General features: G+C 43.6%; 1 protein-coding gene across 1 annotated transcript in view; it reads right to left on the bottom strand.

The window, feature by feature from the left end:
• Nucleotides 1-26,358, bottom strand: part of LOC132834808 (RNA-binding protein with multiple splicing 2) — a 113,174-nt gene that overhangs the window by 68,570 nt on the left and 18,246 nt on the right. The window contains exon 2 of the mRNA XM_060853856.1: nucleotides 6,830-6,907. Within this exon, the coding sequence (XP_060709839.1) occupies nucleotides 6,830-6,907 (78 nt within the window). The remainder of the gene's footprint in view (nucleotides 1-6,829; nucleotides 6,908-26,358) is intronic.

The raw sequence follows: 26,358 nt of genomic DNA, 5'->3' as shown, positions 1-26,358 counted from the left end.
ATGGGAGATCCCCTGAGGTGATGAGGTCCTGGATGGTCTGGGAGATGATGGCTTGGTGGTGGGAGGTGGGGTCGTGGTCAAGGGGGCGATAAGAGGAGGCGTCCGCGAGCTGGCGTTTGGCTTCAGCGGTGTACAGGTCAGTGCGCCAAACTTTAAAAGGCATCTGGATGGGTATAATGAACAGGAAGGGTTTGGAGGGACATGGGCAGAGTGCTGGCAGGTGGGACTAGATTGGGTTGGGATATCTGGTCGGCATGGACGGGTTGACCGAAGGGTCTGTTTCCACGCTGCACATCTATGACTCAAGTAATCTAAAAACAGCTGGAAAGACTTCCTACAAGTTCAGGTTTTTTCAGGTTGGCAAGCTGTAACTTGTGGAAATGACAGGGATCATTGTTGGAGCCTCAACTATTCACAATCTAGGCATTTTCTAAACAATTTGCTCAAATGTTTTTAGATCTTGAAGATTAAGCTCTTGGCCCAAAGTCAGGGACACTACCAGTGCACCAAACGATTTAAATGAGGAATGACAAACTGGTCAGTCACCCCAAAGACAGGCAGCAAAGAATGTTAAGTGGTAAATATAGATTAAAAAAAAGGAACAGGTTGGTTAATTCTGGGGTGAAGATGGAGTTAATGTGAGCTTTGGTATTCTCCCCAACAAAACAGACTCTTATCCATCTAAATTGAGAGATTGATCTGGGGACTTTGTTACATTAATTAAAGGGTTAGTATGTGGGTACAGCAAGTGATAGGAAGGCAGATGAAATCCTTTTTATATTTGGTATTTTTCCCCACAATTATGAAATTTTACTGCAGTTGTACTTAATCAAAATGTGATTTCGCCACTAAGTACAGGTTTGGTTTACTCAAGACATGCACTTTAAAACACACTTCAATTCACTTGGATGTACACTAAAAGGGCAGCAACCAATGGGGAAATGCACAGAGCTGGGAAGTGGGATTAGGCTGTGCACAGATATGATGGGCTGAATGGCCTAAAATCAGTCACCTAAACATACACCACGAGCAATCACTAGAAACTTCAACATCTCCGTAAAGTATAACAAAACTATCCAGGGTCTAGCTCGATTGCTCAGTGATGACCCCTTCCAGTGAGATGAATTTAAAACAGTTATCCCTCAATGAGCTGAAAATGTGTTGCTGGTTAAAGCACAGCAGGTTAGGCAGCATCCAAGAAACAGGGAATTCAACGTTTCGGGCCAGAGCCCTTCATCAGGAATGAGGAGAGGGTGCCAGGCAGGGAGGGAGGGACTTGGGGGAGGGGCGATGGAGATGTGATAGGTGGAAGGAGGTCAAGGTGAGGGTGATAGGCCGGAGTGGGGTGGGGACGGAGAGGTCAGGAAGAGGATTGCAGGTTAGGAGGGCGGTGCTGAGTTCAAGGGAATCGACAGACAAGGTGGGGGGAGGGGAAATGAGGAAACTGGAGAAATCTGAGTTCATCCCTTGTGGCTGGAGGGTTCCCAGGCGGAAGATGAGGCGCTCTTCCTCCAACCGTCGTGTTATGATGTTCTGGTGATGGAGGAGTCCAAGGACCTGCATGTCTTCAGTGGAGTGGAAGGGAGAGTTAGTGTTGAGCCACGGGGTGGTTGGGTTGGTTGGTCCGGGCGTCCCAGGAGGTGTTCCCTGAAGCGTTCTGCAAGCAGGTGGCCTGTCTCCCCAATATAGAGGCGGCCACATCGGGTGCAGTGGATGCAATAGATGGTGTGTAGAGGTACAGGTGAATTTGTGGCGGATATGGAAGGATCCCTTGGGGCCTTGGAGAGAAGTGAGGGAGGTGGTGTGGGCGCAAGTTTTGCATTTCCTGCGGTTGCAGGGTAAGGTGCCGGGAGTGGAGGTTGGGTTGGTGGGGGGTGTGGACCTGACAAGGGAGTCACAAAGGGAGTGGTCTTTGCAGAACGCTGATAGGGGAGGGGAGGGGAGGGAAATATATCCCTGGTGGTGGGGTCCGTTTGGAGTTGGCAGAAATGACGGCGGATGATATGCAGTATACGGAGGTTGGTGGGGTGGTAGGTGAGAACCAGTGGGGTTCTGTCTTGGTGGTGGTTGGAAGGGTGGGGCTCAAGGGCGGAGGAGCAGGAAGTGGAGGAGATGCGGTGGAGGGCATCGTCGATCACGTCTGGGGGGAATCTGCGGTCCTTGAAGAAGGAGGCCATCTGGGCTGTACGGTATTGGAACTGGTCCTCCTGGGAGCAGATGCGGCGGAGACAAGGGAATTGGGAATATGGGATGGAGTTTTTACAGGGGGCAGGGTGGGAGGAGGTGTAGTCCAGGTAGCTGTGGGAGTCAGTCGGTTTATAGTAGATGTCTGTGTTGAGTTGGTCGCCCGAGATAGAAATGGAAAGGTCTAGGAAGGGGAGGGAGGAGTCTGAGACAGTCCAGGTGAATTTGAGGTCAGGATGGAAGGTGTTGGTAAAGTTGATGAACTGTTCAACCTCCTCGTGGGAGCATGAGGCAGCGCCGATACAGTCATTGATGTAGCGGAGGAAAAGGTGGGGGGTGGTGCCAGTGTAGTTGCGGAAGATGGACTGTTCCACATATCCTACAAAGAGACAGGCATAGCTGAGGCCCATGCGGGTGCCCATGGCAACTCCTTTAGTTTGGAGGAAGTGGGAGGATTGGAAAGAGAAGTTATTCAGGGTGAGGACCAGTTCAGTCAGTCGAAGGAGGGTGTCAGTGGAAGGGTACTGGTTGGTGCGGCGGGAAAGGAAGAAGCGGAGGGCTTTGAGTCCTTCGTGATGGGGGATGGAGGTGTACAGGGACTGGATGTCCATCGTGAAGATAAGGCGTTGGGGACCGGGGAAGCAAAAATCATGGAGGAGATGGAGGGCGTGGTGGTGTCCCGAACGTAGGTGGGGAGTTCTTGGACTAAAGGGGACAGAACCGTGTCGAGGTACGCGGAGATGATAACCTGCAATCCTCTTCTTGACCTCTCCGCCCCCACCCCACTCTGGCCTATCACCCTCACCTTGACCTCCTTCCACCTATCACATCTCCATCACCCCTCCCCCAAGTCCCTCCTCCCTACCTTTTATCTTAGCCTGCCTGGCACCCTCTCCTCATTCCTGAAGAAGGGCTCTGGCCCGAAACGTCGAATTTCCTGTTCCTTGGATGCTGCCTAACCTGCTGTGCTTTAACCAGCAACACATTTTCAGCTCTGATCTCCAGCATCTGCAGACCTCACTTTTTTATCCCTCAATGAGTAAGGTTCAATTTTCAATGGGATTTCAAACACTGAGCAAAAGAGGAAAGTTGACTAGATCACTCGTGTGAAATGGATTCCAGCTTCAACAGCACAGCCAGTGTTGCCTCCCCAGGCCCATCCAACTCTTTTCTGCATTAATCTGTGCATCAACTCAGTCAGGCGCAGAGGGATAATGCTAAATACTCTGGCAAAAATCTCCACAATTTCATTTAGGTAAAGCATTTCATTACAAGGTGGGGATTTGCTACTGGCCAGGCCTATGTTTGTGGCTCAAACCTAGTTGTCCTTGTGGCGTTGTTGCTACTTGAACTGTCGCAGCCAGTGGACAAACAGCCACGTGGCTGTAAGGACTAATCTTCAAAAAGAGATAGGTGCACTCAAAGCCACTACCTACACGCCTTTAAGATGGCACGGAGACCACAGGCCAGATTTAAAATGACTTAAGCACTTGTCAGATACCTAAATTCAAACAGCACCTAATTAGCACTCCATGTATTAAACATGCTCTTTATTACAAACCGTGTCATGTTGTGAAATTGGCAATGCTGACCCAAAAGCCACAAGTTCACCAATAGGCTTTTGAAGAAAATGGTTAGCACCTCTGGCTCAAACTTCAAATCTTATTTTAGCCAATCATAACCAATTGAGTGGTGGTCAGCCAGGATAATGAATTCTGAGTATGCCTTTCATAGAAGGACAGTGTGCAAGAGGCCTTTTGGCCCATCAGGGGGTCTGCAGTGACACAAACACTTGACTTCCAACCTCATCCCATTAATCAGCACTTGGCTCTCTGCCTTGAAATGTTATGGCATGCCAAGTATTCATTCAGGGACTTTAATATAAAGTATTGAAGCAACTCTCCACCATGTCCTTGGGCAGCATATTCCAGAATATCACCACACTGGGTAAAAACACATCCTCCTTAAAACCTCCCACCGTGAACCTGTGTCCCTTTGTGACTAACCCTTCAACTATGAAGTTAAAAGTGTAGTGCTGGAAAAGCACCGGTCAGGCAGCATTTGACGAGCAGGAGAGTTGACATTTCGAGCATAAGCTCTTCATCAGGATGCCCACCTTGAAGTTTGAAACCTCCTTCAACTAAAGCTGTTCCTTACCTAAACACCACATGAAGTGTTTTTTTTAAAAACAGCAATATTCTGAAGAACAAAAGGGCTCAAAAAGGTTCCTGTTCCTTTGTGGGGAGTGCAGGAAACACCACCATTAAGCTGCTTTTTCAACTATATCTCATTTCAAAAACTTTGCTGGAGGAAGTTGCATCATCTGCAGGATTTCCTGCAATATGTAACACTCGAGATTCCGGACAACTTTTAAAAATAAATTCACCTTCGTATTCTGCAGACTTCCCATCAGCCATAAAGCAAAAATTCACTGACTAATTGTACAAAATAGGTAGCTGGTTATGGTTTTCAATGCGGTTCTATGACACTACACCTTCAATTACAAGGAATCATAGAATATCCCCCCTCAGTTGAAAAAGGATGCCAACTTTGTTGGATGCAGTTCAAAGTTTTGTTCATTAGGAGGTCCTACAGTGGGTGGCAGCTGGCTCAAGTGGGTAACAGCACAGCACACATCTGATCCCAGATAGGTCAGATCAAGCAGTGACAGACATCAATACAAATTGGCAGCACAGTGGCTAGCAGTGCTGCCTCAACGCCAGGGATCTGGGTTCGACTTCATCCTCTGGTAACAGTGTAGTGTTTGCATGCTCTCAGTGTCTATACATGTTTCCTCTGGGTGCTCCAGTTTCCTTCCACAGTCTAAAGATGTGGGGGTTAGGGTGGATCGACCATGCTAAACTGCCCCAGTGCCCAGGGATGTGTAGGCTGGGTGGGTTAGCTATGGGGAGCACAGGGTTACAGATAGGGTAATGGGAGTGGGATAATCAGAGGATTAGTATGGACTCTATGGGCCAAGTGGCCTGCTACCACACAGTGCAGGGATTCTGTGAATTCTTGAACTCAAAAAGATAATAAAGTAGAACTGCAACTAGAATCAATGTCTGCTGAGAAATGTATTTTCTTCAGTCTGATTTGTGAGTTAACCAAGTTTGATTTGAAAAAGAACCTGCATTTATATAGCAACTTTCATAACCATAGTACTTTGCAGCCAATGAAGTACTCGCAAAAAGTAGTCATCATTGCAAGTCATGTAGTCATCATTGCAAAAAAGTTGCTGCTTTTTGGTTTTGCTGAGAGCAAAAACGGTTTTGTGATTTAGGAATAAACATCAGCCAGGACACCAGAACACCCACTCCTCTTCAAAAGAGATAGCATACAGCCTTCTACCCGAAGGGCTCAGTTTATCAACACATTTGGGAGACAGCACTTTAGTCAATGCAGCACTCCTGCACTGGAATGCTAGCAGGAGTCCCAATCTGGAGTCTGGATCAAGAATGCGAACATACAACCCTAGGAGGTTAGAACGCAAGCAATGAGCCGCTGCTGACGAGGTGAGTGAGCAATGGCTTAAAACAGCTCAGAGGGAGAGGGGGAAAAAAAAGTAGCAAGTTTTATTTCCATTGCATCAGGAACGCTGCCTCTGCTATCTTGTAATTCACTAAACCAAGAAAATGAGGTGGCATTTTAAAGAACATAATTTTATGACCATCCCCCTTCAGTAAAACTTCAGCACGAGCTGGAAGATGGGGTTGAATACATGAGCCTTTAGTATCCTGGTGTCTCACAGCAGAGAGAGACCATTGCACAAGATATAAGAAGGGCCAGAAATACAGAATGGCTTAGGGCACCTACACAGACCATCTAACCCAGTGTTTTATACTGCTAACTGCCCAGGAATCATGGAGAAGTGCAGGAAATAAATGAGACATCACCTAGTCTAGGCTATAGGCAAGACTTCGAAAGTAATTATAGATAGTTTGTATTTGTGTATACGTATTCTTTCTGGTCTTCGACGTGTGTAACTATGTTTGTTCTGTATCGATTTATCCATTGCACATGATGTGCAAATCACGTTAGTGTTTAGATTAGATTAGATTCCCCACAGCATGGAGACAGGCCCTTCGGTCCAAGTCCACACCGACCCTCTGAAGACCAACCCACCCTGACCCATCTCCCTCTGACCAACGCACCTCACACTACGGGCAATTTAGCACAGCCAATTCACCTAACCTGCAGGTCTTTGGATTGTGGGAGGAAGCCAGAGCACCCGGAGGAAACCCCCACAGATACAGGGAAAATGTGCAAACTCCTCAAAGACAGACAGTCGCCCAAGGCTAGAATTGAACTGGGACCTTGGTGCTGAGAGGCAGCAGTGCTAACCACTGAGCCACCGTGCCACCCACACAAAAAAAAAAATGCAGTTTAAAAATGCAGAAGTAAAGAGGATTTGAAAATGGCAATATACACGTGCTACCTTTTCTCGTAGCGAAAGTATAAGATTAGTTATGCGCGCAAAGTGCAACCATAGACAAAATTGCTCATAACTTCTTACTAACTGCTAAAACACCACTAATCAAGTCACAGAAACAGTCTACTCAAATTCAGAGTTAGAGGGCGGATCTTGGATATCCCAAGTTAGAAAGCAACTTGCAATTATAATTATAAAATTGTCAGTTCTTACCTTGAATGGTCGAAAGAGAAGGTAAAGTTCACGTGGTTTAATATCCATAGGAAGGCCACTGACAAAAAGTGTACGGACCTAAAGAAAGAAAAGAGATGAGTAAAAATATGCTACTGCCTTCCTTGTTACAGCCACCACCCAAGGTGAAGTACAACGATTTAAAAAAAGAGAGAACTGCAAATGCTGGAAATCAAATTGCTGGAAAAGCTCAATCAGTCCAGCAGCATGTGGAGAGAAGTTAGTTAAATGTTTCAGCTCCACTGACCCTTCCTCAGAAGCAGCACAAGTTTAACGGCACAGCAAGCAAGCCATATATTCAAATTTACACATGCAATCAAATTCTGATTGATTAGAAGTCACAAGCAAAAAAAAGATTTATTGTTTATGCACAGCTTGACACTGGATGTTAGAATCTGGTTAGAAAGAGGGGTTCAAGGGACAATACCAAATAAGCTAGTAAAGGGCCTCTCTGATTACCGTGAAATTTAACATGCTCGAGATGCACATCAAAGGGCACAACTAGCTTATTGAACCCAGCTTGAAGGGCTTTTGCCCAAAACGTGGATTTTCCTGCTCCTCGGATGCTGCCTGACCTGCTGTGCTTTTCCAGCACCACTCTAAACTCTGGTTTCTGGCATCTGCAGTCCTCACTTTTGCCTTAACGAACCCAGTGCCAACTGGATCAAGTCAACACCATTGTATAAAACGCAAGCACAGAAAACCCTGACCAGTCGCAGTTCAAATGGGAAGAGTTAAAATCAAGGAACACAAACCTCCCTTACCGTTTTGTATCCAGGTGTGGTTATTAGATTTCACCTCTGGTTTAGCAATTTAGGTTTGATTAATAGCTCAACTCACTGAGGAAAGTGAACAGTTAAACACAGTGGAGCTAAAGCATAAAGCAGTAGCTGGAAGTGCACAAGTCCCATATCGAATGTTGAGGCCACATGGTCACTGGTTGCACATGACCAGCTGAGAATGTAGTTTGGATTGAGGCTGCTCCCACCCACTCACCTCCGAGGTGAAATTAACTTTGTACTCGTTGAAACGTCCAGTATAACACATTTGCAATATTTCCAAACATAAATGTTTAACACCATTCCCAAAATTTTCCACCAGTTTCCAAAACTGGTACAAATTACCCTGAACTGACATCCTCTTCCTGCTTTAAAAGCAGGAAGGCAGCCTTATTCTCCCCAGATGCAAACTTAAAACCTTCCAAGATAAAGGCTGGATTGAGTGTTCACTAAAAAAAGTGTCATGTTTTGCATCGAATAGAAATTTGGACTACTTGCCCATCTGTTTAGTTGGATGGATTTTCCATTTTTTCCCTAAAAACAATTTGGATGCCGAATCATAAAAGTCCAAAGGAGTTTTATTATAAAAAACTAGTCCAGCTGACCTTTACAGGCCAGTAAGGAAAGCACAAGCAATCGAGGCCTGAATTTCAACATTGAAAGAAACAGGCCTAATATCATAAGCCCCTGTTCAATTGAGATGGCGGAAAAGCACCAGGTTACACTGTCATATCACAATTACAAAAATTGAAGAACACAATGTGTTCTTGTAAAAGCACAGTTTGGATTCAGGAGATTGACTTTAAACCTAGAATTTGGGGAAGAAAGTGGGGTTTGAAGAGTTTCAGGCAGACCTAGAGCTGCAGAAGGGGGAAAAAAAAGGGGGTAGATCTCCCACAAGATAGATTTAAAAGGCCTTTACAAATATCTTGGGAGTTAAATTTTGGCCTCCCTGTGACAGGAAAGATTTTATTAAACACAGGGTGCAGAAAAGCTTGACAAGGACGTTGCCAGGGTTGGAGGTTCTGAGCTGTAGGTAGAGGCTGAACAGGCTGGGGCTGTTTTCCCTGGAGTGTCAGAGGTTATAAAATCATGAAGGGGCACCCAAAACTAGAGGGCAAAGGTTTAAGGAGAGGGGCAAGATTTTAAAAAAAAAAGGGACCAGAGGAGTAACTTTTTCCACACAGAGGGTGGTGCTTGTATGGAATGAGCTGCCAGAGGAAGTGAAGGTTGGTGCAATGACAACATTTAAAAGGCATCTGAATGGGCACAAATAGGGAGAGTTTAGAGGGATATGGGTCAAGTGCTGACAAATGGGACCAGATTAATGTAGGATCTTCAGACAAGTTAGACCGAAGGGTCTTGTTTCCGTGATGTACAACTGAGATGGGATGTTTGTCGACAAAAGGTCAAAACTGAGTCCTTGGGCAGGAATGTGCTGCAGAGAGAGAAAAAAAAAGTTGAGGTGATGGAAAGGATTACCAGCCATACTCAGGGGAGGGTAATGGGCCTTTACTTCCACAAGATAGTTTGAGTGGCACATGATGTATGAGGCAAGAAAGCACTCCATCACCTACTATAGCTGGCATGGAAACTGAACAAATGGTCAATATTCACCATCACACGCCAGCGAGTTAATCAAACTGCTACAAATTATTCTATTCCAGATCGAAGAAAAAGACAGTTGGAAATCAAGGTTTGAATATATCCAGATGGAAAAAATCAGAAGCAAAAACAACATTGCTGGAAAAGCAGAGCAGATCTGACAGCATCTGTGGAGAGAAGGGGGCACCGGAAATGTTAGCTTTGTCATATCTCAGCTGTAATAGACAGAAAGGCAACAAAATCTGCTAGGATGAGGAACTGAGGGAATAACAGAAGCCAGAGATGTTTTTGATTTGGAGTCACGATACAGGATGCCCGTGAAGTGTGTGAGGTGAATCTTCCAGCCTGCTTCTAACTAGACGCTGATGGGAGAGTTCCCAAGCAAGCCCAGGATATACAGGGAAACCAAGAGATGGGGAGGGAAATCAGTGGATCCCTGGATTTTGTGACAACTCAGTTTATAGTGCAAGGAGAACGGAATGAATCCTTAAGATCCAATAACAATGGAACTTGCAGTTCAAATTGACAACTTTATACAGCACTTAAGTTTTTTTTTAAATAAAAAAAGTTCAATGTTTATGAAAGAGCACATTATTATGAGAGCACTGGATTTTGTCAGTGAAAATATTTTTCCTGAGACTTGACTTTGACACCCAACAAGTCTTTTCATTAGGGATTCGAGATTAATCATTGCTTGCTAAGTGAAAAAACAAATCAATTCATTTTTCAGTGTCATTATAAATGAACAGTGCTGCGCCGATGGTCAACTTTGTAACAAAATTTTTTCTCGTTTGTGCAGTGGATTACGAACACACTGACAATTTCATTTTATAAAAACAAGTTAGCAGTATCTAGAGGTTAAAACATACGATCCTAGTCAATGATTGGTGACTAAAAATTCCAGAATAAAAGCAAGCTTCAACAGATAGATCATAGAATCTCTACAGTGTGGAAACAGGCCTGCTGGCTCAACAGGGCAACAGTGAGGACTGCAGATGCACTAGATTGGAGTGGTGCTGGAAAAGCACAGGTCAGGCAGCATTTGACGAAGGGCTGTTGATTTTTCCTGCTCATCAGGAATGGAGACAGGGAACCTCCAGGGTGGAGAGATAAGGAGGGGGGGGGGGGGGGGGGGGGGGGGGGGGGGGGGGAGACGGTAGCAAAGAGTATAATAGGTGAATGGGGGTGGGATGGAGGTGATAGGTCAGAGGGGTGGGTGCAGCAGATATGTCAGAAGGAAGATAAGCAGGTAGGACTGGTCATGAGGATGGTGCTGAGCTGGAAGGTTGGAACTGGGGTAAGGTGGGGGGGTGGAAAATGAGGAAACTGGTGAAGTCCACATTGATGCTCTGGGGTTGAAGTGTTCCAAGGTGGAAGGTGAGGGAGCAGAGAAAGAGGTGCAGAGTGAGAGTGGGAGGGGGGAGTTGAAATGTTCAGCCACAGGGCAGTGGGGCTGGTTGGTGCAGGTGTCCCAGAGATGCTCTCTAAAGCGCTCTGCGAGAAGGTGTCCAGTCTCCCCAATGCAAAGGGGACCACATCGGGAGCAAGAGCAATCCACTCACCCACTTCCCTATCCTATTGTCTTATATTTACCCTGACAAATACACCTAACCTACACATCCATGAACACTCTGGGCAATTTTCCATGGTCAATTCACCTTACCCGACCCTTTGGACTGTGGGAGGAAATCAGAGCAACCCCATGCAGACAGACACAAGGAGAATGCACAAACTCCACACAGAGCCGCCCAAGGCTGGAATCGAACACAGGTCATTGGTACGAGGCAGTAGTGCTAACCACTGAGCCACCATGCTGCCCCCTGCTGCATTCATCGGACATTTCAAAACAGCATAAATAGGAGTAGGCCATTCAGCCACTCAAACCTGCTCCACCACTTAAGAACATGGTTGATCTTTCCATGGACTCTGCTCCACCTACCCACCTCCTCACCCTTAATTCTTTTACTGTTCAAAAAAAAGTGTCTTAAAACAATGAGGTAGCCTCAACTGCTTCACTGGGTGGGGAATTCCACAGATTCACAACCCTTTTGGTGAAGTTTCTCCTCAACTCAGTCCTAAATCTGTTCCCCCTTATTTTGAGGCTTTGGCCCCTTGTTCTAGTTTCACCCAACAATGGGAACAACCTCCCTGCTTCTATCTTATAGAAAGATATAAAATCATGAAGGGAGTAGATAAGATGCATTCTTCAAATTCCAACCTGTCTACTCATAAGCCAACCCTCTGAACTCTAGAAGCAACCTAGTGAACCTCATCTGCATCCCCCCCAGGGCCAGCAGATGCTTTCTCAAGTAAAATGCAAGAGAACAAAAACAACCTGTACAGTACTCCAGGTGTGAGCTCACCAGCACCCTGTACACCTGCAACATCATTCTGCTTTTAAACTCCATCCCTCTAACAAGTGTCTAATGAAAATTGCTACGTTCCTCAGAAATCAATTTCTCTTCAGCTTTTCAGAGAAAGCTCCAAAGTTGGTAGCTTAAAAACCATACTACTCCAGTAAGAAAATCACTCAACGTAGCCAAACCCAAGTTTGGCACCAACATTTAACACGCTAATAGAGAAACTCCAACAAGTATACAGGAAAGTATGGTACTTTACAATTTGGGCAATTTTCCCATGGCCAATTCATTTAACCTGCACATCTCTAGACTAGGAGGAAACTGGAGCATCAGTGGAAACCCACACAGACACGGGGAGAACATGTAAACTCCACACAGACTGGACAGGCAAGCAGGAGGTCACAGGAAACCTAACTAGTTTGTTCACGCAATGTTTTACCCTCTGAACAGACCTGGGTTATGCCACCTGAGGCCCACAGGACAGCTAGATTAAGCCTGCCAGCCACCAGTGTGCAAGTCTAAACAGCTCAGCTAAAAATATAGTCTCATCAACTGGGAAGTCAAATGCTCAGAGCTGTTACCAAAAAGCTTCACTTCACTCAATCACCACTTTCCAATTATAGATAATTACTCCTAAACCAGATTGCAAATTAATTGCAGAGAGTGTGTATTGAAGGTTATCAGAGTGTATTGCATTATTGTAAATAAAAACGAACAATTGCCAAAAATTGATTTGAATAATCCCTTTTCTATCAGCCATTTAAAAATACCATCTCCACATGAGTAATAGTTGATCTGATATAAAGTCAACCCCCTGTGTTTAGCCAAATAACCTGGAATTTTCCATATATCCTGGAAAAGTTGACCCTAGTCCTTCACAGATAACAGATCAGAAGTTTATGAGTCAGTGTGCTGGTTGTCACATCCTGCTCCAGATTTCCAGTCTGGAAGTTGTTTCACTCTGCTCCCGGTCTTCCAGTCCGCTGGCTGTTGGGTTCTGCTCAGTGCCTTCAGAATTAGTCATTCATTTTTCCTCTATTTGTTTAGAGATTAATTAGACTTCTGTTAAATGATATGGTGTGCATTTTAACAGGCATGAATTTCAGCCCCTCAAACATAGCATCCATGTCATAGTGGACCCCATAAACTTTACTTTAAAAAGTAGTCAAAAAGGTTAGGCTATTGCTCAAGTTACACAGGTATATGGCAGTTAAACTTTAACGATGGTACAGTAGTGCGTCTGAGGCAGGAGACCTTTATTCACATTCCATCTGCTCCAGAACAGGTTGATTACAACAAAAATCTGGTACTGTTCATTCTATCCTGACCAGGATAATATTCTGCATTGTTTGGGTGTCTGATCAATGACATTAACAACAGTGAACAGATTGTTTCCAAGTTGGAACTTTCATCTCAAAATCTCAAACAGGGGCTTTTTTTCAGTTCATTCAGCGATGAGGGGAATCACTGTCTAGGCCAGTGTTTATTACCCTTCTCTAATTACCCAGAGGGCAATTAAGAGTCAACCATATTGTTGTGGGTCTGGAGTCACATGTAGGCCAGATCAAGGCAGATTTGCTTCCCCAAAAAAAAAAGACATTAGCGAACCAAATAGGGTTTGCCTGAAATCTATTCTTTTTCAGATTTTTATTGATTCAAATTCCACCAGCTGCCATGGCAGGATTCAAACCCAGGTTCATAGAGTATTACCAGAGTCTCTAGATTAACAGTCCAGAGATAATGCCATTAAAGTTTGGGAGAAGATTTGTAGCTCGGGTGCTCGTTGTTGTGGTTTTGTTCGCCGAGCTGGGAGTTTTTGTTGCAAACGTTTCGTCCCCTTTCTTAGTAGCCACATACAGATGACAAACAACATGAATTCGACTGGGACAACACTACTATTATAAGACAAACCAAACAGAACAGCCAGGAGAATTCCTTGAGGCATGGCACTCATCTACTGATTCCAACAAACATATCGACCTGGACCCAATATACCGGCCACTGCAGAGGACAGCAACTGACAACCGGAAGCGGCAGAGACAAGCCACTATGAATGCCGGAGGAAACATCACAGAAGCGCTTCATAGGAGGCTCCCAAGCACTGAGGATGTCACCTAGAAAGGGGACAAAACGTTTGCAACAAAAACTCTCAGCTCGACGAACAGAACCACAACAATGCCATTAAGCCATCCCTCCCCTAATGTTAATCTTTCCCAAAGAATATCACCTAGCTGGTGCGCAGATCGTCAAAGCAGACAAAAGCTACTGAACACACTGCCAAATTCACTTCATGGTGACTCATTTACAGAGTATTATGAATACTATCAGAATCAGACCCCATAGAAATGCAGTATAAACTGCTTTCACTCCCCAAAAACAGTTTGTTCTTTTCCTGGGTCTGTGTGGATACAGTTACAACATTTAAGAGACATTTGGATAAATACAATAGGAAGTGTTGAGAGGGGGGAAACAGGCCATGCACAGGCAGACGGGACTAGTTTAGTTTATGGTCAGCAAGGACTGGTTGGACTAAAGAGCATGCTTCTGTGCTGTACAACTATTATACCATACTGACGCAGTGTACTAGGACTACAGAACTGCATTTAAAACAAAAGTAAACCACCAAACCAAGCTTTAATTAACTGAAGATAAATGTTATAAACTGCAGCTCATTTGTAGTCTTTCCCTTCAAAATGGTGTGGGAAGGGGAATGAGGAAAAATATTTCAGATTAACCAAAATTATACTAGACGCTTTAAAAAGTCTATTCACCAGATATATGCTGGGTTAGGGCAGCCTTGACCAGGAAGGTAAGAAAATGGACAGTGACAATTTACCAGCCACCCCATCCTCTGTACAACTTCAGGTGCAAGGAGTAAGGAACAGAATCCAACGTTTTCCAGAATGGACCTGCTCTTGGAGAGGCAAGTGACCAAGCAAGAGCCCAGAGTTCATCACATCAACCTGACTGGCAATGCGAAAAGCCACTTTTTAAAACAAAAAACACACTGCTGAGACAACGTTATAATCTAGACAGAAACAGTGAGACAATGTGGTGCACCCAAAAGTGAAGACGTGAAAAGGCTTCCCAAGTGAGGCACTGACATGAATACAGGCTATCCACAATACACAGGAGAAAGTGAGGACTGCAGATGCTGGAGATCAGAGCTGAAAATGTGTTGCTGAAAAAGCGCAGCAGGTCAGGCAGCATCCAAGGAACAGGCGAATCGACGTTTCGGGCATAAGGCCTTCTTCAGGAGGATTCCTGAAGAAGGGCTTATGCCCGATACGTTGATTCTCCTGTTCCTTGGATGCCGCCTGACCTGCTGCGCTTTTCCAGCAACACATTTTCAGCAGTATCCATAATACAAAGGCTATAACACGAATGACAAATCAGGGACAGTTTCTACAATGCAAATTTTTATAGTATGTATTGGTCATAATGCAACTCTGGCCCCGTTAGATTAAATGTTGCTACTGTTACACTACTTTCTCGTGACAGGATTGCAGAGAACAGAGCTACTGCATTACAGCAGAACCACTGCACTGAGGGCAGAGATGATTGCAAAGAGAACTAGAGGTGGCACAAGCAAGTTAAGGTGGAAGCCAAAGATGGAGAATAGAAGGGATTACAGGCAGTGTAAAAACTGGGGGAACGACGGAGAAGGCTCGGAAAACTGTAGTAGTACGTGAAGGGTCACGAGCAACAAGATGATCCTGTTGCCCTTGAAGGGGGAAGGGCAAAGGAACCTATCAATGGAAAAACAAGTACTGTAGAATGGGAGTAAAACTAACCACGGCTCAAAAACTATCAAGAACAGAACAAAAAGCAAAAAAAAGGAATACAAAAAAAAAAGCGACTGCCAGAGAAATTTTTCAATAGTGGCCAATAATCTATGGAGGACTGGAAGCAAAAAGACGACCAAAACAAAAACTTCAGAATTGCAGCTGCTAGGATGATGTTTCCCACATCTGTGGGAAACAATGTACAGTTACTGATGCAGACTGCACGAGAAAAATCAGAGGCAGGGCCAGCCTGTTCTCTTATAAAAAGAAGCTTGTAACCAAATTCCAAGATAAAGAACACAGATAAAAACGGCTTCAAATTAAGTGAATTAAGCATCAATCTGGATCAAAATTAGAACAGCACTGAAGGGAATTAAAAATAATGGCAAAGCAGTGAGACAGGAGATATTCCATACATTAATATTTCTCAGTCAATTTCATTTTAGAGGCTATAGTTTAGTGGAAATTTGCATCCATAATAGTACAAATCATTCAACATCGGGGACATAAGCAAAAGCAGCATGACCCACCACTGCAGGAAGATGGACATTAATTTGTTAAAAACTGATACCCAAACCATGGTGTGGATCAATGTATCGCGAATGCCCTCTAAGCCGACATGCATATAACCAGGGCAGGTTTATTACAATGCAAAATATTTTTCTCCAATTACAAGTCAACATTCTGATTATCTACCCATTTTGGTATGTGGTATTTCTAACAAAGTTCACTAATATTCCAGCTAGGTCAAGCTTAATACATGACTATCAAAAACTCAACTTCAACTGATTAAAGACATTTTTCTTCAACTGGGAACATTCACGTCAGTCATGCAGCTTCTGGATTAGTGGTGCTGGAAAAGCACAGCTGTTCAGGCAGCATCCAAGGAGCACAGGAACAAGACCCTTCGGTCCAAGTGCTCCGTGCTGATCAGATATCCTAAATCAATCTAGTCCCACATCCTTCTAAACCCTTCCTATTCATATACCTATCCAGATGCTTTATAAAATATTGTAGTTTTACTAGCCTCCACCATGTCTCGAGTGAGGGTACATTAAGGTTGCAGTGTAGGCCCTTACAGTCGGTGTTAAAAAACAATCCAGAAGGCAAGCATATCGATGGCATAGTGGCTCAGTGGTTAGCACTGCTGCCTCACAGCACCAGGGTCCCAGGTTCAATCCCAGCCTGTGTGGATTTTGTGCATTCTCCCAGTGTCTGCGTGGGTTTCCTCCCACAGTCCAAAGATGTGCAGGTTAGGTGAATTGTCCATTCTAAATTGCCCATAGTGTTTGGTGCATTAGTCAAAGGGAAATGGGTCGGGGTGGGTTACTCTTCAGAGGGTCGGTGTGGACTTGTTGGGCCAAAGGGCCTGTTTCCACACTGTAGGGAATCTAATCATACACAGGTCCCATTAATTCCTTTTGCAATGCTGAAGTAAATTTGCTGAAGAAAAAAAAAAGGTGTTTCTTTTATTTTAGAGACAGAGTGCAAAACCTTTACTTGACATATTTGCAGTTTTATAACCAGTTCAAATGCTACAAAGATTATCGCGATCCAAGTTGAATGTGAGCAGATTAATGGCGAGTAATTAACTGCAGTGTTACAAATTGCACCCTGAATCTGCTGGGCAGTCCCAGACTCAATAAGAGTACAATTCCATTGAAACTTCACCTCAGATCTACTCAAGCAGGGACTGAACATATCACTTGCATAAGCAAGCAGCAAAAACATTGTAAAGGAACTAGAGGAGAGGTGTTCACTCATTGCAGTTGCACACAGTACAAAGGAAGATTGCAATGTCAATACTTTGATTAAGCATAAGGGGTTAAATAGACAATTAACCCAATTGAGTGAACACACCAACATATGGCCTAAGTGTGTTGCAGCAAAGGCTTACCACACAAGTGAAGCTGATCAAACTCACATGCATCATGACCCCATGAGACCAATATCATGTTGACAGGGGTCCCTCATGAGTCCCTCTCTGGGTCAGAGAATCTGAGAAACCTTTAGCTCATTTCAGCACACTGAACAGAGATGTGCCCCAAAACACACATGCTGAAGATCGTAGACTTTTCATCTTTAAAAGGTCGAGCAAGTACTTCAGAATTCTATTCTCGATCATCTAGGAAAGAAAGACAGGCCTCCAAGGCTCCAATTCAACTGCACTCTGAAACAGCTACTCTATCAGTGATTCCAGATGAAAATAACTAAGGAACGAAGAAAGGTTGTTTATTTCACTGAAGTGCCGATACTTCTGGGAGTAGGCTAGATTGGTAATCAGGAAGGTGGAGGGGTCTTTTGGTCAATGGAATGCATCAAGGCTGACAGGGCTGCAACCTTTCACTTACAAGGTTGGACTTCATCCATTCTTGACACTGAAGCTGAAAACAGCCTAAAAGGGAAGCGTCGGCCAGATGGCATTATCGCTGGACCTTTAATCCAGAGAACGAGGCAACGTTTCAGGGACCCCTAGTTCAAATCTCACCATAGCAGATGGTAGGAACTTGAATTAAGAGTCTAATGACAACGATGAATCCATTGTCGATTGTGGGAAAAACCCACCTAGTTCACCAATGGCCTCGAGGGAAGGAAACCGCCATCCTTACCTGATCTGGCCGACATGCAACTCCAGACCCACAGCAATGTGGCTAACTCTTAACTGCCCTCTGGGCAATTAGGGATGGGCAATATATGTTAAACTAGCCAGCAATGCTCTCATCCTGGGAGTGCATTTTAAAGCTGTCACGTGTAATGGTGAAGGCATTAAAATTTGTAACTGTTGAGAGAAGGGCCTTAATTATTTCCAATGAATGGATGAAAGAATTTGTCCATTTCAACAGAATAGAAAAGTAGGATTTAAAAACAGATTGCAGAATGCGGAGGTAGAGGCAAATGGATGTCCTTTCATATCAAATCACGAATTTGACATACGAGCACAGCAAGTAATTAGAAAACAAAATGAAATGTTGGAGCTCATTAGAAAAAATAGGGAATGGTGTAGTGCAGGGAAGTCTTGTTACAACTGTACAGGCACACAGTTGGACTCTAGGTAGCATACAGTGTTAGATTTGGTCTCCTAATAGGATACAATTGCCTTGGGAGCACAGAAGGTTCATTAAGCTGATTGAGAGTCATGGGATTGTCTGATGGAGGAAAGGTCAAAGGGTTTGGACCAATGCTGAAGAGAAGGGATCCTTACTAAAGCACAAGGTCCCAAATGAACTCAACAGTTGATGCCGAAGAAATGTTTCCCTTGCTGCAGAACCTATGACCACATCGATATATAAACAAGGCCTTTTTCTCCCCTCTTGGAAATTTAGCTCAGAATCTTTACTCTTAGGAAACAACTTCAAAAAAAAGTTAAGTCATTGAACATATTCAAGATTGAAGATAAGATTATTTTTGATCAAGGGGAGCGAGGGTGGAGCTACTAGAATAGAAATTGGAGTTTGGGTACAATCAGGTAAGCCATGAAATGGCAGAAGAGACTGCATGAGTTGAATGGCCTAATTCTAATCTAATTAGATATTGCAGATCAGAGATCAGGAAGCTCTCCAAATGTATCTTAGATATGCAGAATACACAAGCTTAAAACCAACATACCAACAGATTCAAGACCAGCTTTCTCCGTTGTTAGACTTCTGAATGGACCTCAATTTCAAACTTAATGCTGAACTCTTTGTACACATTCTCTACAGCTGTAACATTGAACAGAGCGAGGGATGCAAATCACCCTATGATCTTTGTATGACTTGAGCTGTCTGTACTACATGCAAAACAAAACTTTGCACTGTGCCCAGGTACGAAGACCAACATATCAGCTCAGATTAAACTTCAGAGAACAGAGTCTAGCTAACCAGACCTAGAGTGTCTAATGCACAAATTAAAATTTCCATTGTTTGGAAAGGCAAGGACTGATTAGCAATAGTCAACATTGCTCTGTGCATGGGAAGTCAGGTCTCTCAAACTTGTTTTTTTTGACATAGTAATAGAGGATCAATGAGGGCAGAGCAGTAGACGTGATCTATCTGGACTTCAGCAAGGCATTTGAGAAGGTTCTGCATGGGAGACTGGTTAGCAAGATTAGAATTCATGGGATACAGGACTGGCTCAAAGGAGAAAACAGGGTGGTGGAGGTGGGGGGGGGGGGGTCGTTTTTCAAATTGGAGGCCTGTGACCAGTGGACTGCCACAAGGATTGGTGCTGGGTCCACTATTCATCATTTAGACATGAGCATAAGAGGTATAGTTATTCAGTTTGCAAATTACACCAAAATTGGAGGTGTAGTGGACAGCAAAGGTTATCTCAGATTACAACAGGATGTTGATCCGATGGGCAAATGGGCTGAGGAATGACAGAGTGGAATTTAATTTAGATAAATGAAAGGTGCTGCTTTTTGAAAACACAAATCTTACCATTAAGTGTACAAGTCCTGCTAAGGTCCTCGGGAGTGTTGCTGAACAAAGACTTTGGAGTGCAGGTTCATAGCTCCTTGGAAGTAGAGTTGCAGGTAGATAGGATAGTGAAGGCGGCGTTTGGTAAGCTTTCCTTTATTGGTCAGAGTATTGAGTATAGGAGTTGGGAGGTTACGTTGCAGAGTGTACAGGACATTGGTTAGGCCACTGATGGAATAGTGCGCGCAATTCTGGTCTCCTTCCTCGCGGAAGGATGTTGTGAAATGTGAAAGGATTCAGAAAAGGTTTACAAGGGTGTTGCCAGGGTTGGAGGATTTGAGCTATAGGGAGAGGCTGAATAGGCTGGGACTATTTTCCCTGGAGCGTTGAGGGGTTAAAGGTTCATAAAATCATGAAGAGTATGGATAGAGTAAATAGACAAAGTCTCTTCCCTGGTGTGTAGGAGTACAGAACTAAAGGGCATAGGTTTAGGATGATATGGGAAAGATATAAAAAGAGACCCAAGGTGCAACTTTTTCCACAGAGGGTGGAGAGTGTATGGAATGAGCTGCCAGAGAAGTGGTGGAGACTGGTACAACTGCAAGAGGCATCTGGATGGGTACATCAATAGGAAGGGTTTGGAGGAATATGGACCAAGTGCTGGCAAGTGGGACCAGTTTAGATTGGGAATCTGGTCAGCATAGACGAGTTGGACCGAAGGATCTGTTTCTGTGTTGTTCACCATCTGATTCACCAGAGGGCAACTATAGCTGGAACATCCAGAACACCACACAATCCTTCCCTCAAACTAACCCTTTGCTCTCCACCCCCTCCCCCCCAAGCTCTCATCGAGAATGGACATATTAGGGTGGGCAGCATTAAAAATGCACAGCATAAATCAACGGCGCCATTATTTTCCCTTTTATTGAAAACACATTTCTGGACTATTATACCATCCACACAACATCAGGGAAAAAAAAACGAGTAGTATTGCCAAAAGAAAAAAAAACTTAATTTCTTCATCTTTGCCCATCAGGACAATTCACAAGAATACCAATGCATAGGGAGATTGTTAACATGTGAGGGGACAGTACTAATCAGCTGGGAAGCTGACTGATTGGTGCACTGTTCAGAGCAAAGCTTTTACTAGTTAGATGACTGACAGTAACTGCCAAACCTCAAGTGTCATTTAAAGCCAACCAGGTTGCCTCTGATTGGTTAAGGGACGACCAGTCAACAATTGGCTAGCAATAATTTTTCCAGGGTTGGAACAGGATGTGCATCTATTGTCCGCAAAAGTGAAAACACCCTCAAACCAGTCTGACTTTCTTGGAGGCAGAATTGTTAATTTTAAAAATTATGGGTTTGCTTCCCCTCCCCACCCCCGGACAAGCCAACTCCAAAACAAAACTTAAATAGTTCAAAACAAATATGACAACATTATTAATGGAATTAAGGTTCCAGGTCACACTTTCACAAGTTTTATATGCTAAATATCTACCTAAGCAATTTTTTTTTTAAATTCAGGAGTTGGATCTTCCCTTCAGTTCTCCTTACCATGTCAACTCACCAACTATTGAAACGTTATACTATCCCATTCAAAGCCAATTCAGACTTTGCACTATAAATTTTATTTTTGTTACACTTCCTTGCACCAACACTCTTGGCTGTTATGGCAAGCGACAATTATAGATCATCCCCATCTAACAGGGTGGACTGCCTGAAGAGAGCTGCCAGGTCTCTAGCACCACTGGCAAGACAGTGGTCACTGCTGGGACTGCAGACAATCCACCACAGAGTCAGCATTCACACCATATTGCAACGTGGGTTCACCTGGCTGTTTTTAAACCATGTGCCAAGTCAGCCACCTCCAGTTGGCAAAGGAGGGGCAATGTCATATTGCTTATGTCATTCACCCCTCAATTTGACTCAAAAGTTGATTAAGGCAGGAGAAAGACAATGAGCACAGCTCTCTGGGTCACAAGGTGGCAAAATTCAGAGGGGCTAGCAAGGGACCCGTTTCTAATCAGTCATGACTTTGAGCAGGAGATGGTAAACATGACAAGGTTACAGGGAGTGGAAACAATATGCCAACTTAGTACACAATAAACAAACGTCTTCATTTGATAAACACGATACAAATCTAAGGGTGGAAAAAAAAGTAGAGACAATCCAGCTTAACACAAGGTTTAAACATCTGAGATTACTTCTCTATTTAAAAAATGGATTATGTAACATTTCCATTAGACTAGACATCTTGAATGCCCAATTGGATCACATCAAGTTATGCATACTTAATATTCTCTAGATACATTGCCAGGCTGTGACTTTGCTACAATCATGCCCTTATTTGGACAACAAGCATTGGGTGATGTTTTGACAGTTACTTATTTCCACTGTCTGGAGACAATGCACACAGATTCTAGTATTTAACTCACCCAACCAGCCACCTTCAAGGCAGAAGTAGAATTATGTCACTGAAGGGCATCTGGTTCTTCCCTCTACAAGGGGAGGTGAGAGCAGATGCACAGGCCCAAATCCTGCTGTCTTCCTCAAGGCAGCAGCAAAAGGAATGGTCACCGTGCTAGCTTCAATCTAGAGAAATTGCTGGCTGCCTTCAGGCGAACTAGGGTCTAGTTCATACAAATGAAATATGGTGGATGCTGAAAAATCAGAAACAAAAAAAACGCTGGAGTTCCACAGTGTCACATCAGGTTTGGAACATTGCCTCCCCCAGCAGATGCAGTCAGACTTGTTCAGTTTCTAACAATGCTTTCATTCCAGTTTGTGCAAGTCAGTCCTAACTACAGGAGCCCCCCCCAACAACGTTCATAAATTGAATGTTTGGACACTTACTGGTAAACACTGCCCGTACTTTAACATCAACACAAAGATCTGACATTTCCTGTACTCAAGAATTGCTCCTTTATTTTGTCCAGCAAGGTGTCCAGATACACTAACAAATCAACTTGTAAACCTCCAGTACGGAACCTATTCGCAATCCAGGGATTGCCTGTACATACAAAGCCAACTCATAAGCCTGAAATATCTTCCTGCTCAAGAGCCTGGTGAGTTAGTTTCAGAGTAATAGGAAACAGTTATCTACAAAATAAAATGTTGATTTACTGTCTTGAGTAGTCTTTGTCCAAAACAGCTTCAGAACATCCATTAATTTCAGCCAGCCACATGCCAAGTTGCCTATCTACATCTTAATTTTCACTTTGGTAACAAGAATAGTTTCAGTAAGTCAGTATTCCAAAGCTCTTAATCTAGTACTTTCACCTACAGCTAGGAGTGTTCGAATTAACAGCACTATTGACAAACCAAAATCTTAGAGGGACCTTGGCCTGTCTGCACATGGAGAGAATTTTAATCCCCGATCATTAACCTTCAAATGGACATCTTTGCCATTAATTTCTCTAGCCCCTAACTTGTGCACCCTTAAAAAGGCCGAGAACATTTATTGGTCCATTCTCCCAACTGTTTTAAAAGTTTACGATATTTGAATTTATTGCGATGTTTAGTCAAAGCTACTCACGCCCAATCGCTTCCAGCTCAATAAGCGTCACAACCCATTCAAGCCCTCACTTGTCAGTTGACCACCTTGAAACACAATCTTCAAACAAATTCATGAACAGAATGGCATGCACCATTAAAACCAACTTTTCACTACTCAGCAATGTGAGGAGTCCTATGAAAACGTGCATCTCGATTTTAATCAAGTACTTAATACAGGTTAAGTTTTACAACTAAATTATTGTTGACCTTAAACATTGCTAAAAGTTGAAGGGACGAAGATGCAAACAGACACGATTTGAACCTGCATGGCAAAGAGAGTGCTGATTGGTTGAATCGTCACTGACACAGTGATGCACCAATACAGTTAGCCGTCAACCAAACGGAGTAGATTCTGATTGATCAGAGTGTTGCCATGGGGATGCACAAAAAATATAAACAGTTATTTGCGACAAGTGAGAAAAAGGATCCTAGCAATCTGCTCAGTCCAAGTTTGATACACACAAAATGGTGCATTTCAAAACGATCCTGCATGATAAATGGATATCCTGATCAAATTGTCACTCACTGGATGTATCCTAGCAACCAACGCATTGGCCATGCACAGCAAAACTGATTGAGCTTAAACACCCAGTATCAAGCCTCAATTCATATATCCAACTTTAGCCGTGATTCTGCTACTGGGAAGCATTTGCTAATCAATCCAGACTGTGCCAATGGCTACCCTGGAAATCAATTTAACACCACCAGCCAGGCCCACTATGATGTATTACTATGTGCTAGAAGCTGCATATTCACAGCCCTGTTGAGTAGGCAAAAACTTTGTACATACATAGCCTATCTGTATGAAAAAGATGCAATAAAAGACAGTCAATTTCTGCTGCACCATGGCAACACCCTGACCAATCCGAAGCTACCCACTAGATATGAGAATTAAGACCGATAGTTAACTGTTCTTGTTGCACGGTCATGCCAATGATGCCCCAGCCAATCAGCACCTTCTTCCCATGCTACAACGACATTTTCTTCAGGTTTGTTTCCATCGAGTTCAAGAGAAAAGGTTTTATTCTGGCAACATTTAAGTTGAGTACTTCCAAGAAGTTATTGATCATTTAACTCAAGGGTTTGATACAGTATTCTAATTAGTTTATTGCATGTAGACATGACTGAGTAGACCAGCATTTTATCATTTAATGTGGCCACGAGCAACTTTCTGAAAATACTGCAGTCTATTGTGGGTAAGTACACCCATTGTGCTTGTTGGGGAGGGAGGTAAATACGGAGTGGTCCACTTTCATTCCCTTCACAGCTTTGTAGTGGCTTGATAAATGATATACCAGCCAGTCCATTGTAAGAAGTCAGTTAAGAGTCGACGACATTGTGCATCTAAAGTCACATGTCGGCCAGGCCAACTAAAAATTGCAGATTTCTCCTTTAGGAAAACAGACAGTAACCAAATGGGTTTTTAAATGACAAGTCGACAATTGTTTCATGATAATCAGTTGAGAATGCGGTGCTGGAAAACCACAGGTCAGGTAGCATCTGAGCAGAAAAAGAACAACCAACATTTCCGACAAAAGCCCTTCAGAATTTCCTGATGAAGGGCTTTTTCCCAAAATGTCGATTTTCCTGCTCCTCTGCTGCCTGACCTGCCGTGCTTTTCCAGCACCACACTCCACTCTAACCCCTAACATCTGCAGTCCTCACTTTTGCCGAATTGTTTCATGGTCAGCAGTCTAGTGTTTAAACTTCTAGATTCATTGAATTTGAACCAGTGCCTCTGGAGTTACTAGTAGAGTGACATTATCACCATATCACTGCCTCTCTGTAATACTGAATGGAATGAATTTTTTTTAAAAAAGTTTAGATTAGATTCCCTACAGTATGGAAACAGGCCCTTCAGCCCAACAAGTTATTCACAGCCAAGAGGATATTTATGGGTAGAATGCAAAAATACCTCCTTTTGGTAATACCCAAGATATTTCACAATGCTTAAAATATACATTTTAACCAGGAAATCTGAGGTCCATTTTGTATCAAACGTCACATGAGGCAATTAAACTACCATTGCACCACACCAAGATCACATTTGTCCAGTAATCAGCTTGTGCATCCATTAATCCCAGTTTACTGTTCCGAAATCAGGTGATTTCAGCTTGGTTGGCAGTTAGAATATGCATTTGCTTCAGCTCGCTCACAGCAAACGAGAAAGGCGATTGATGCAAAACGTCCTCAGGGGATCACGAACATTACTAAACAGGTCCCGCTGGAAAGTTATTCGAAGCTAGCTTAAAAATGGGATAGAGTTATTTGCATGAGGGAGACCAGAGCTGAAAATGTGTTGCTGGAAAAGCGCAGGTCAGGCAGCATCCAAGGAATAGGAGATTCGACATTTCTGGCATAAGCCCTTCTTCCTGAAGGGCTTATGCCCGAAATGTCGAATCTCCTGTTCCTTGGATGCTGCCTGACCTGCTGCGCTTTTCCAGCAACACATTTTCAGCTCTGGTCTCCAGTATCTGCAGTCCTCACTTTCTCCTGAGGGAGACCAGCTTAGAATTGGATTAGCAAGTAATCACGAGGAGGGGCGGGGGAGAAAAGAGAAGGAAAATTGCTATATCAGCCTGTCCAGTTACAAGAAAAGTCAAATTCTCAAGTAGACCAACTCAGGCTATTACAATAAATGGTATGAACTATCAAAAACTCCCACAAAATTGATTTTAATACTGAAGACCCTCTTGGACCAAGTGATTTTGTTAAAAAAAATGTTAAAAAGCTGAGTTTACCTGGCCACAAGACTAGTGCAGGGAACTCCGAACATTCTAAACTGGCAACACTGAAATTATCATTTCACCCAAGGACAATGAGACAAACTGTTACCATCATGAAATGTACATCTATTCAGGAATCACACTTGCACAATAAAGTTGCATTTTGAGGGTGAAAGGTAATATTTCCAAAATGGCTGTTCTGCAAGCAATGGAGCTGGAGTCAGGAATGCAGAAATGGAGCATATTTCAATAGCTTGCTTGACAGCAAAAAAAAAGAGAAGGGGGGGGTTAACAAATATGA

Source organism: Hemiscyllium ocellatum, chromosome 42 (genome assembly GCF_020745735.1).
Source record: "Hemiscyllium ocellatum isolate sHemOce1 chromosome 42, sHemOce1.pat.X.cur, whole genome shotgun sequence".
Classification (NCBI taxonomy): Eukaryota; Metazoa; Chordata; class Chondrichthyes; order Orectolobiformes; family Hemiscylliidae; genus Hemiscyllium; species Hemiscyllium ocellatum.
Note: the sequence above shows the minus strand (reverse complement) of the source record. Positions and strands in the feature narration are given on the sequence as shown.